The 13,683-nt window shown below is 42.6% G+C and overlaps 1 protein-coding gene across 4 annotated transcripts in view; it reads right to left on the bottom strand.

Moving 5' to 3' along the window:
• The window catches only part of kndc1 (kinase non-catalytic C-lobe domain containing 1), a 42,281-nt gene extending 29,554 nt beyond the window's left edge, over window positions 1-12,727 (bottom strand). For 2 of the 4 annotated variants that reach the window (XM_086180673.1, XM_086180674.1), the window contains exons 1-4: window positions 12,318-12,727; window positions 8,337-8,535; window positions 3,741-3,799; window positions 1,105-1,251 (exon numbers count right to left, since the gene is read on the bottom strand). In XM_086180673.1, coding sequence (XP_086036799.1) covers window positions 1,105-1,251; window positions 3,741-3,799; window positions 8,337-8,535; window positions 12,318-12,416 — 504 coding nt within the window. In that variant the 5' untranslated portion in view covers window positions 12,417-12,727. Of the gene's footprint in view, window positions 1-1,104; window positions 1,252-3,740; window positions 3,800-8,336; window positions 8,536-10,683; window positions 10,828-11,966; window positions 12,035-12,317 lie in introns of those variants that run through there. The other 2 variants (XM_086180675.1, XM_086180676.1) reach the window with 2 other exon arrangements.
• Window positions 12,728-13,683: the final 956 nt, after the last annotated feature.

Genomic DNA, 13,683 nt, shown 5'->3' with positions numbered 1-13,683 from the left:
CACTGCTCTTCCTGGGCTCCAGAACAAAAAAAGAAACACGAAACAGCACCCAAGAGCAGATCGAACATTCCACGCTAAAATAAAACTTCAAGTATTAAAAAAATGGGACAGAAGCACGAACAAACATTTGCTACATCACCTGTGCCACAACACTATAGGAATACTATACACTATACACTACTCTGTACTCTACACTATGGGAGTACTGCAGACAGCAGGGTGAGTCTCTGATCACCTTCTTCAGCGATTACATGTTACAAGCTCTCGTGTCATGATGTTGAATGTGACACTAAATCAAGAAACACTGTGGAGGTTTATCAATATTTGAAAGTGCTGGGTTATGATATACCACTGATGTCTCTTCAGATAATGATACTATCCAATATTGTAATGTGCATAAACCACAGATAAAGTATCTGGGAGTCAAGACCCTTTACCCAGGGACTCTCTCCGCTGCCAAAGCCAAGATTTACCTGGCAAATATGAGCTTAATGAGCATTATGTGAACTCATTTGGCAAGAGCTTTTATGAAAATATGATGTGCTATAATTTTAAAGAGAGGGATACATTAAGCCTCCTGAATGCAGATGACTACATTGTGAGCTACAGCCACAATTACCTGCATGGATATGTTGTATTTATTTGCCCTGGTGTGGTATTTTGTAGTCTGTTTAAAGAATGAAACGGTGATCTGCACTTACACATCATTTCCACTTGATGCTGCTCAAGAGCCCCGCCTGATATCACGCAGAACCAACTAGCTCTTTTGATAGTCACAAGAGAAGTGGTGACTTTATTAATACTATTGTCTAATACAACAAAACAAATGTACTATTTGTCTTGTAAATATAAACGATATGAACACGTGTCATCTGCTTATGACTGTGAGGGAACAATGTTCCAGACCAAGACTGTGTTTCACTATCTCTGGCCACACACACATCCACACACTGTTGTGAAAACATCCTCTCATTCTCACTCTAAAATTATCATTTATTTCATTCTATGTGCTAAATTTCCCATTTTATTCTCTGTTACACAGACTTGCTATGCTTGTGGTTCTGAAAAGAAGTTGTCAATAAAACTAACACTTAAACTGTGTACCTGCATGAGTGGTCTCTTCTCTGGTTTCTCCTCCTGCATCTGCTCCAGCAGCCTCTGGATTTCTTCTCCCAGCTCAGCCTCCAGCTCTGGCTCGATGACAAAGTTCAGTGCAGCAGAAAGTGTGGAACCCAGAGAGTAAACATGGCCCTGCAGCACAGCAGAAAGAGAGAGACAGAGAGAAAAATAAAACTATCATCGCCGGAAAGCAAGCTGCAACTGTGAATATATAGCGCAGAGCTTACCAAAATTGGCTTTGAGCATAATAAATCTCTGCATGACAATAGAAAAAGGAAGGAACATGCAAAATCGGCTTACTGTTTGGCCAGTACGCATATGTGAATATTTATGACAGAGCTTTTGTTTTGCTTTGCTGCACTAAAACTGGATATTATGGTCACCTCTAAGACAGCCGTGGATTTGTACCATGTGCTTTTGAGCTAACATCTCAGATGTAATAATCACTTGCGACAATTGAAGTGGACTGTACCCATACTTATGTGGTAAACACATGTGCAAGGCGGATCCCACAGTGTAACCCCAAAATAGATGAGTAAACACTTAGCTGCAGGCCTGAACTCCTGTTTTGCTGTCACGGCTTTGGCCGTTTTGAGAAAAACACTTGCAGTTGCAGCATAAGAAGGAGAAAATGTGTGTGTGTGTGTGTGTGTGTGTGTTTGTGTGGTGACAATTACTCAGGAAAAGTTGCATATTTTGTGTGCAGATCTCAAGATGAGAATGCATTATTCATTTTGAAATTCAGTTACAGTTTTTCATCATAATTTATTCATGTGAAGATGAGAACTGTGACACATTACTATTCAGCATTTCCACAGAGACTGAAAGCTTTAGAATCCAGTCAGATCTTATGTATTCCTCTATTTCACGGCAACATCTGGAAGAATTTCAATCAGATGGTGACAGAGGTGTCAGCGGTATTCGGAGATGATTATGAAGATCTCTCCAACAAGAAAGACAAATTATTAAAAATGTGTCATCTGAACATGTATTCAATCTTTCATCCTATATAGCTTGTTTTACAAAATTAAGAGTCTCATTCAAAGCAATAACCAGATGCTGTCAGTCTCTCGTGAGACTCCCATGCCTTTTTTTTTAACAGATCGCTTATATTCTTTGCAGTGTCATTCATGTTAGAACATCGGTCAGGTCTGAAGAAATTGCAAAAATCCAGTCAATGGCTCAGATTGTTGAGCAAACACCAGAGGGTCCACTTCACGTGGAGTATTCCACCCAAGCAGTGGGTATTCCACAAGGTTTATTACTGGGGCCTCTGCATGTTTAGCTTAAACAATAATGATATATCGTTATTATGTTGTGACAGAGCTAGTCCTCAATTGTATGCTGATACTTTTAATGCCCCAAATATAATCTATTGTTAGGCATGCGTCAAGGTGTTTCTTCATGAGAGGGAAATCAAAGTGAAGTTTACAATCGAAGCACAGCAAGGAGAAATAAAGGAACAAGCAATGTAAAAAAAAAAAAAAAAAAATCATTCCGAAACAGTAATGATAAGTCAGAGCTGGAATGATATGACAATACATACCCCTTAAGGTAACTGGTCATGTGTGCCATGATATTTGACACGTATCTTACTGCGTGACTCAATGGGGCCAGGCCTCTCAATCAACTCTCAAAACTTTAACAACATTATACAAAAAGAGCACTGAAAATTATGGATGAAAACAAATTCAACAGGGCAACTGCATTATTCTGAAAAGAAATAAGTTGGTTTATAAATGTGTAAACAATCTTGCTGTAGCTGGCCATCTGTCACAGAGACTCCAATAGAATAGCCACCAGGGGATCAAAAAAACGGGGGCACAAAGGACAAACACTTTTGGGCAGAATAGATTTTTAGCATGTAATACTAATGAAAAATGGTGGCTGAGAAAAAACAAACAAACGTGATTGCTGATTTTTGTCTGTAGATGTTTACTATATTACATACTTAACTTTATCAGTGGATTCTTGTCTTTTCCTCTCATGATTCTATTCATAAAAAAACCTGACCAGGGACAGGGACTGCATGTTAGCCTTGGCTAGAAACCCTACATTTAACACATCTGAGAGTTGTTATTGTAACTCTGACAAATAAACATACAAATAATTGAAAAAAATAGCATCAATGAACTTGTGCATTTATATATCATTATACATATAACAGTTACTCCCTCAACTATCTGCTCCCCTCGTTCTACTTTTATACAGTGTAACAATGGTGTATTATTATTCAGCCCTGTATGAAAGGAGTTTAATAGTGCACCTTAATTTTCTCATCCAAATGAGCTGTTTTTAATTTAGACTTCTCAGCTTTGAAGGAGACACGAACAGGTACTTGTACTATGTAAATATTATTAACAATAGGAATGTATGAAAAAGAGATTGCGATAATCCAGAATGAACCTGTGAACAACAACCACGTTTCATTAACCTCCCTATTTCACACATCATCCGACAACAGCTGAATGATGAGTGGCTTGTGTGGCAAGGGTCTTCCAAGTGAGGAGAGAGGGAGCACTTCTACAACTGCAAATACAAAGTGTGTGTGGTGTACTGTGTGTCTCCCAGGGGTGACATCTCTCTCTCTCTCTCTCTCTCTCTCTCTCTCTCTCTCTCACCTCGAATGTGCTGCCTGTGTTGTCAAACTCGGGAGGCACAAAGGAGCCTTCAGGATCGTCTGCAGGACAGAAACACAAAAATTAACTGCACCATTAAGCATTCAGGCCCGAAAAGTAGACATTATAATCTCATCAAAGGGAGCAAACAGTGCATTTGTTGTTGGAGCTGTGATTTCAAGTCCTTACTGTAACCTACTTGCTGGGCTCCCACTGAAATAACATGCAAATGAGAGGAATATGTAACCCGCATGCTAAATCGAAACTGTCCAGTGAGTCGGTGAAGCCGCTTCATTTCATCTGCATAATTGGCATGTCAGAGATAATCCCTGACAAACAAGACAAGAGCTATCTGCTGATCAAATGATGAGGCAGCCAGAGAGATACAATGCTGCATCCTCTTCCTGAAATAGGCCACACCTGCTACAAGGAGGACAGAGACATGAAAACACAAGTAAGAGGCGAGCAAACACATTAGACTGGACAAGGGAGACACACACAGAAGGAGGTAGAAAAGGTTGTAAGGAGGGGGGGGAGGGAGACAAGGAAAGGGAAGGGGGGAGTAAAGTGGGTCACGACAGATCTAGGTTTGTCCACTGGTGCTGTGGTATCTCCTCCCAGGTTTAACCAAGCAAGTCTCTCCTCTCCTCCTTTTCTTTCAATTCAATTACACTCATCTATCATTCTCTCTTCATTTAATCTCAACCCCTCCCCTTGTTCATCCCTTCTCCTCTTATCTTGCGTCCTTTCACTTTCCATTTGCCTCACTCTCTTTTTTTCTCCTCCCTCTTCTTCTTTTACCCTGCTTTACATTGTTCATTTCCTTATATTGTTTCTATTTACTTCATTCCGATGTTCCCTCTCCTTTTTCTCTTCTCTCTGCCTTTGCTCTTTTGTGTCTACTCTTCCACTATCACAACTATTGTTACTTCTTGATGTCTTTTTATGTTTTGATCTTTCAACTTGTTTTTTCTTCTTTAGTCTAGAATTACTTCTTCTTTATTTCCTCTTTCATCCACTCTCCTCTTCCTGATTCACCCCTCCTCCATATTTTTTCCATTCCCCTCACTTTTTCATTCTTTTTTGTTTCCTTGACTCTCAGAGTCTAACTTCTGTCCTCTCTCCAACTCTTCTTTTTTACTCCCCTCTTCCATCCAGGAGGATCATTTCAAACAAATGAGGACCAGAGGAGAGGACAGCTAGGACATGAAAAGCACGACATGTGAAATAAACTCAGTGGGAATTGTAACAGTGCAAAAAGAAGGGAAAAAAGGACACGCGTTATAAGTGCACAGTGGCATCTGAGATGCTGATGAGAGAACGATGACTCATGTCCACTAACAGCATTTTAGCACAACAGGTAGTTTGAGCAGTCTCCATGATTCACTTTCCAAATGGGCTAATCAAATTCCCCACCGAGCACAGTCGGTCCTGTTTTATCAGAAATGGAACAGCTTGCAATGCTGAAGCCTGTGGGAGTAGCAGGATTTTTTGTTGTTGTTGTTGTTGTTGTTGTTGTTTTTTCCTTCCTGGTCATCATCATTGTCTGAACGCCAGGAGAGGACACTTTGTTACTGGCAGAGTAATTTGGTGATGACATCACTGCCGCATCGTCACCCTGTAGTCACATACAACAAGCTGCCTTCCACTCATTACTGCAGTAATTAATTAGCTGGAACAAGCTCTATTGATCAATCCACGTCTCTGTCGCTGTGGCAACAGCACTTCTCACTGCTGTGGGTTTTACCGCTCGGTATCATCACCACAGCCCTCAAGGTCATCGTACAGCCTTTACTGGGAGACTCTCTTTGTGTGTGAGTGCGTAGATGGCCAATGGATTGTGAGAAATGTCATCACTATCGCACAAAAGAGTTCAGTTAAACCAATGAATACGCTTCAGTGGGTAACACAGATGATGATTAATCACATAGATGCACTAGAGTTCAGGTTGAGCACGATCTGCAACAAATGAAGCTGCTCAGGATTTTAAGTAGTTTAAGCTGATAGTGTAATCAAAGCGTCGCCTCGAGGCATGTCTATTATTTCCCAAAGTGTGAAACATTATTTTTTAGAGGACATTGAAACAAGTACTCTTCCAAAAGAACTTAGACACAAATGTATAAATGTGTGTGTGTGTGTGTGTGTGTGGGGGGGGGGGGGGGGGGGGCAACAACCCAGGGTGAAAATGAGTTGATTTGGACAACAGCTGTATGTGTCCCAGTTGGCAGAATTGTTTTTTTGAGTCAGTGGAAACAGTTACGGTTTGCTTGTTAGGGTTATCTTGACGACCCCCCCCCCCCCACACACACACACACACACAAACACACCTTATCCAATGACTGGGTAGTTGAGATGGGGTGCTAAAGGTAATCCATCTACAGGTCTCAAGTAGTAAAGAGTGTAGCAAGCACGCTCACTGTCCTGCCAACATCTCAATAAAATGGCAAGAGGTGGGGTTCACCCTGGACAGGTCACCAGTCCATTGCAGGGCCAACACATATAGACAGACAACCACTCACACTCACACTCACACTCACAGTCACAGTCATACCTACGGTCAGTTTAGAGCAGGGGTGTCAGACTGATCCAGTAAAGGGCAGTGTGGCTGCAGGTTTTCATTCCTATCAAGCAAAAGCAACACCTGACCGAATTTAAATGAATCAAGCTGTGTGGACACAGCTTGATTGATGGATCAGGTGTTGCTTTTGCTTGGTAGGAATGAAAACAGCCCTTTACTGGATCAGTCTGACACCCCTGATTTAGAGTATCCGATTAGCCTAGTCCCCTCTTGTATGTCTTGTATGAGAAAATAATACTAATAATAATAATACCCATTCTTCCAAAGGTACTGAGTAGGTGAGGTTGCTTGGGTCAACCCTTTGACAACCCTCCACCTCATCCATCAACTGGGGAGCTGGGATGGGGCGCTATGAGTAATGCACAGGCCAACACACGTCACCTACAGTCTTCATATTATATATTACTACAAGAAAGTTGAAAACTTTCCTTCTAGTCACCCTAGAAAATGAGAAATACGGAGAGACCTCAAGGTTCTTAAGTGTACCCTAAACCATTCAGGACTGAAGGCTAAAACACAATGCCCTGACTGCCTGTAGTAAGAAGAGTGACACATCCCATCCACATACACAGGTATATGGGCAAGATACCCAGAAAATGAACATTTTTGTGTTTTGCCTCCAGGTCCGCCTCTAACTAAACGCACAGCGCCCGGTGTGTGTGTGTGTAGGGTCTCATATTTGCAAGAAGCCTCAAGTAGCTAAAGGTGCAAAATTGATGCTGACATGAGATACAAGCATCAGTCGGTTCCAAGAGAAAAGAGACACATTATCTGACACCGTACATCTGGCAAGAGCAGAGCTGAGGGTGAACAGACAGTGTCAGAAACACATCATGAGTCACACGCAAGCAAGAGGACAAATAATGAAAACAAGAGGAAGCATGTGCCTCGCTTGAAGGTCAGTATGTTGTTCAAATAAAACTGCAAAACTTGTGGGCATTCACACATCAGCCGTTACTCAAGAGATGGAGGGAAGCTTAGTCTCTGGTTGAGGAGAAGTCACAGAGAATTACAGCAAAATTCCACTAAAGGCCCCCATTAGGCCTGAGGTGGCCCTGGTTGCCTGGTTGCAAGATGACACAGCTGTTTGAGCAGTAACACCTGCTTTCGCATTAATTTAGGGTGAGGCATTCACTCGTGGTTACAGCTGGATGAGGGTTTTGGAAATGCATATGAATTAATAAATGTCGATGAATGGTTTCTAGGAAGATAGTAAACTCAAGTGTGTGTGTCTGTGTGTGTCTGTGTGTGTGAGAGAGAGAGAGAGCGAGAGAGAGAGAGAGCGCAGGGTGTCTGCTGATAGGCTAACCCTACTGTTACCACAACAACAATCCCCCTGGCAACTCTGACACCCGTCAATGTAATCAATGCTTATCAATTTCAGATATTTGGCATCAGGCAAGAAGATGAGCGCTGCAGTGCGTGTATGCACGCATGCATGAGGGAGTGATGGTGATAAGACAAAATGAGACTATGGGGAGAGAAATAAGAGCAAGAAGAAGCAGAGAGGTGAGATGTAATCATCTCTAATAGGATTTTTTTCATGTGGCCTACAGCAAGCTGAAGGAGAATTATGTCGTCCGTGTAAATCAGAGCAGACCTGCCGACCTTAGCAAAGCCTGACAGATCCAGTGAAGAGTATTAAAAAAAAAAGAAATTTGTACATTGAAAGTGATACAGGTCAGAGCAGCAAATCACTAAAGAGTAATTGCATTAGATACTAAGGGACAGAAGAACCAAACCCCACATTTCAACTCTGAAATACAGGTTGAGCTGCTTTCTGTTTTCATAGGTTCACACAGGTTCATGAAAATAAAGGCAGTATCATAGAAATGAATGCAGGTGCAGAATGCTGAATGATGTTGAGCTAAATGCTGCAGATGTGATCAAATTCAGAAAAAAATGAACATGGCCTAGCTGAGTGTGTTGCAAGCAATAACAAACACAAATGTAGCCATAATTTGAAGGTGTTGCACAAATGCGCTATCTAAATGCTAGTGGTGTCCATGCTGTAGACTCACCGCTGAGCTGCTCCATGAAGCAAACATTCCCATGGGCATTGAAGGCCAGAGTGTCTGGTGTTATACACAGGGTGTGGAAGAGGTGGGAGGGACGAATGCTCTGCAGGGCCAGAACACATTCTGCACACACTGCCCACACCTCCTCCTCTGACAGACAGCTGTCCCGCAGCGACAGGATGTCTGCCAGAGATACGTTCTCCTGTGGACACACACACACACACACACACACAAACACACACACCAATAAAAGAACGCCCACGTAAGAACACATGAAGATCTTTGTCGATGTTAGCAGAGGTGGGCACTTTTAGTTTGTTAGTTTCACAATTTCACACTGATATAGTGAGGGGAAGATGCATTTTCATCTGTAACAGTGTGTGACATGCAAAGGGCAGGTCTAGCTCACTCACCTCTGCAGAAGTTTTATTTCAGCAAGACTGTGAGCGTGGAGAATATGTTGCTAGCTTCAATGCTAACGCCCTTTAACCAGATGGCAGGCTCAGACTTGGATTACCAACAAACAACCTCAAATGTAGACAAAAGGTCCATGTAAGGGGACAACCTCCCTTATCGATCCACAGTGGTTTTATTTCAGACCATGCCGAATTGACTGGACTGTAGGCTACATATATCACAGAGCTAATCTCATTCTAAAGAGAGGTTTTCTGTCACTGGAGGTTTTAAGAATGACTGGCACAGTGGCAAGATGACCCGTCCACTTCCGACTTCTGACATGCTATCCAACCTTTCTCAGCTTCTCTTGAAAAGGTAAGGGGATTTCCGCCAGAAATCTGACAAGATCGATGACAGACGAAAGATGAATGCCTGTAATTTTGAAGTTGATCCGCAATGACAAGTGTTGAAACCTCCCTCATAAACACGCTTTTCCTGCTCCTTCCACAGTGCATGTCAAGAGCTCCTTTGAAGATTTGTATGATATTCTAAATCTCTCATTCCTCCAGTCACAAAAGCTTCCAGAGACCAAGACCTCCAAGTGTGAAACCAGCAGCGGATGGATGAAAAACGCTGGCCGGCTGCTGTTTCTATGTGATGCAGTTGGTCCGTCCCCAGGGCATCTGCAGCTTGTACGTGTGTATTAATTATCCCACATTGTATAAATGTCACACCTTCAACTGAGATTAATTTTAAATTTGACACCAAAAGCAGAAAACCATGAATTCTCTTCAACAGCAAGCGCATTTCCAAGATGAAGTGCAAATTATCATCCTGCACACACATAACGCAACGTTCACAAACAAACACATCGCTTCACACACACCATATAGAGTGACTCCATACACCCACATGTCCACACTGAATCATCTGTGATCCATTATTATTAAATGGCTCCATTTATTGTGGCAAGCACAGTGATCTCACAGATTCCAAGTAACATCTACCATAACTGTAGCCTGGTCATTAAAGTATCTTCTGTTCCGTTTGCAAGGGAACACAAAAGCTGCCCTGAGCTCAGACAGTGGGGTGGGAGGGGGGGGCCGGACAAATCACAAAGAAGCGATTGTCATATACTGCATATCCATTACCATGAACTTACCATTTCTTTCCTCTACAATAAATCACGTCAGCGCTTCTGAATACAACTTAGACACATGCTTCCTTCAGGTTGGTGAACTAGATGAACTTAAACACCATCAATTCAAACTTGTCACTGAATTTTCTCCCACTCAGAGACACTCTGTGAGCGTAGGAGAAGCTCACCTCTCTCAAGGTCGCTGCAAACAAAGTACATTGATGCGGTTTAGTAGGGTCGAGTACAATTACAGGGCAGAAAAGAGCCACTTCAAGCAGAGGCAGCAGCATAGCCAGCCCCAGAAATAGGCAGTTTCCCTTGAGAACAGTACAGAGGGAAGCTGGAAGTCTCTCTCACCCCACTAAAGTTAAATATGCTGTCCTACATAAGTTTGCCTCCGAGCTCCTTGGCTCTGATTAGACTGGGTGCTTCTCTGTGAGCCGGAGCTGAGAAGAATTCACACATACTTAGCTGACTGTACTGTGCATGTTTGTGTAGGGTTGAGGTTTCTAATTTTTTTGGGCTTGAAAAAAAAACATCTTGTACGGTGTAACCCTTCATCCCTTGTTCATAATCTGGAGCTGTCACAGATTCCTCTTTGCTTAATGTGGACAAATCCAAGCCAGCAGACCCGTAACCGCAGCGTTTTGGGGGCAAACACAGGGTTTGAAGTGGAAAACAGCCAAGGACACACCAATGTACTATATTTGCTAGCTAGCTTACTCATGTACTTTATCTCAGACATGCTGCTAAAGGAGGAAGATTAACGGAAAGGTAAAGGTCATCATAATATTGTTGAAATTAGTTATGTCATACTTTGTTTTAGGCAACACAGTGGTGCAGTGGTTAGCACTGTCGCCTCACAGAAGGCCCCAGGTTCGAGCCCCGGCTCGGGCACGGGGTGTGGAGTCTGCATGTTCTCCCTGTTCCTGTGTGGGTTCTCTCTGGTACTCCAGCTTCCTGCCACAGTCCAAAGACATCAAGAGAGGGCGAGGCTGATTGATACTCTAAATTGACCGAAGGTGTGGCTGTGAGTGTGAATGGTTGTCTGTCTCTATGTGTTGGCCCTGAGATGGACTGGCGACCTGTCCAGGGTGAATTCCGCCTCTTGTCTGAAAGCTGCTGGGATAGGCTCCAGCCCCCCCGTGACCCTTAACAGGATAAGCGGTAGAAAATGGATGAATGGATACTTTGTTTTACAAGGAAACAACTGGACTTAAATCCAAAAATACAAACTATTTTTAAAAATTTTGGGGGGTTATTAGGAATGCAGTATGATGTCACCATATCATCGGTATCTGCAGATATTTATCTTGTTATCCTGTTTTGCTGAAGTTTATCCTTCTGTCCTCATCATGACTGACAAGAACACAACAGCAAAGATATGATTCATGTTTTGGAAGTAAAGAAAAAAAAGCATTACTTTAAAAAAAAAAGACAAATAAAACGAAATAGTGACGATATCCATATTAGCTAATATCCACTATCTGCCATAATCGGTTGGACTATATTGGCAAATCAGATATCACCAAAAGAAACAATTTCTAAAATTGCATCCCTAGCATATGTTGTCGAATAGATAACCAATGTGCCAAAGATATAATAATTCATCTTGACTTTCAAGGAAAATAGAGTGTCACTGAGATGACGGGTTTTTGCAGGCGTAGCAGGATGTTAGCCTCATCACGGCCTCCATCAACCAATAGCCAAAGGAACCCCAGCTAGCTTCGCATCCTCTGTAGGCTTTGTTTAGCTACTTGTTAGCAACTAACATTTTAAGAAGAATAAAAAGCTTAAAAATTCCAGATTGTGGTACTTACCAACGTGTTCTCTACCCTGGAATGCATTTAACCAAAAAACCTGTTCAAAACTGGAACTGGACACTAAATGCTAACTTATTTCCCGGTTTTAGCATCCATTCCTTCACCACTTTATGTCAAAGGATCCTTAACTAAATATCCTGCAAAAACTGTTCAGCCTCACAGTTCTTGATCTAATTTCACTCCAAGGTCCATTTAGAAGCTGTTTTCAATCACGTCACCTGATCTTCCCCAACTGACATCACATTACAGATGTTCAATGTTCACTTTAGTACAAACCTCATCAGTTACTGAAGGAATCTTCCAAAAAAGTCCATCAAAGACGTGCTTTAAAGCTACAAAATTAACTTTTGCCGTTCAAATTATACACATTGCCACTCACTTTAATGCGCGCGCGGGGGGGGGGGGGGCGGACAGTAGAATGGGTTACATCATGACTAAACACAAACTCGGTGAAAATTCTTCAGAAGCAGTTTGAAAAGCTGAAGGAAAAGCCTCACAGGTGGACAATCGAGGAAACGAATGGAGAGGAATTTGTGCTCAGCTCTTACTTAAGCGATATTTCATCGCACAAAAACAACAACCACTTGAACGTAAGATGAATGTTTTAGATGTAACATAAACGCTCACCTCATCTTCCAGCAGCGGAGGCAAATGTTCCAGATCATAGAAGCCGTCTCCCTCCTCACTTCTCCCCAAGTATCTGGCCGCATCACTCCCAGTCTCCATCGCATCAACTTTGACTCCCTCAAGTAGGAACTGTAGCGATGTTTGGCCCAGACAGCGGTGTTCCCAGTCCAGACATATGGCATGCCTGAGCTCTGAGCCCGGGAGGGGGGAGGGGAGGAGAGGGGGGACTACTTGCTGCAGTCCAGCAGCTCAATGATGATGGTGGTTACTGCGGGACCCTCCGAAATCAACGCCGGAGAGAAGACGGGGAAGCGGAGCAATGCGCATGAATGCAGCGTCCTCAGCGTGCTTGACACTGTCATGACTACCACACCTCCACAAACCGGCGACACACTAAAGGCGATTATGCGCTGCAGTTTTCTGGATCCTCCTACCGGCGGAGAAGCCGAGGCTGGCAGGGTGGAGAGAGGAGATGCCACAGTTGGCTCCACGCCTCCGTTCTCACTCGGTGCAGTTTGAATGACTCATATTCATCACTTATTCCTTATTATCTCCTCTTATTCTATAATCTGGCTTTTACTGTGCTCTCATGCCATTACATGCACAGGGAGTTCCAGTACTCTGCAGCTGCTGCACTGTTGACTACAAAAATGACTGAACCAGCAATGTAATGGTTGCTTGTGAGAGTTTGCAGTTGTAGTTGTTTATTTCCTTGACTCAAGAGCCTTCCCCTGTTCTTATTGCATTTCTATAAGTCTGGTTCCCATCTTTCAAAGACAAAGGATTCTTTTTAGGGTCTGAAATAAGGTCTGTAGTTGCGCGAGCTTAAAGGGAAGGCTCAGATTTTTTGAAGTTGAACACTATTTGCTACTCACCAGCGATGATGTTGATCAGCAGAGCTCTTGCTCAGAACACTCCATGGTGTTTCTTGTAATAACTCCTGAAAGTTGGGTGAAAACGACATTCAGGAGTCAGCCTCCCAAATCCAGATGCTGACTGAGGCTCACTGAACTCTAATTTGTGAGGCTTAACTTTGAATTTGTTGGATCTGAACTGTCCCTTTAAGATATTTCAAGGTTGTGTGCTACAGCATAAAAGCTGCATTAAATATGTCAGTAAATCATAAGCAACAAACAACTGGCCTAATGAGGTTGTTGATGACATTAAACTTCACCATGAAGGGAAACAGGGGAAGCATAAAGCTAATTGTGATAATGCTAAATCACATGTGTGAGATGTACTGGAGTTGGGTCATAATGTTGGCTCTGACTGAGTTTACACTTCAAAAATCACGAAAGTGAGGATCATCATGCTGAACAAAACGTGTAAGTCTCATGAACAATTTTTCACCATAGAGCTGACTTCT

This window comes from Aulostomus chinensis, chromosome 16, assembly GCF_037954235.1.
Source record: "Aulostomus chinensis isolate RoL2024-O1b breed Wild chromosome 16, RoL_Achi_v1.0, whole genome shotgun sequence".
NCBI classification, from domain to species: Eukaryota; Metazoa; Chordata; class Actinopteri; order Syngnathiformes; family Aulostomidae; genus Aulostomus; species Aulostomus chinensis.
Note: the sequence above shows the minus strand (reverse complement) of the source record. Positions and strands in the feature narration are given on the sequence as shown.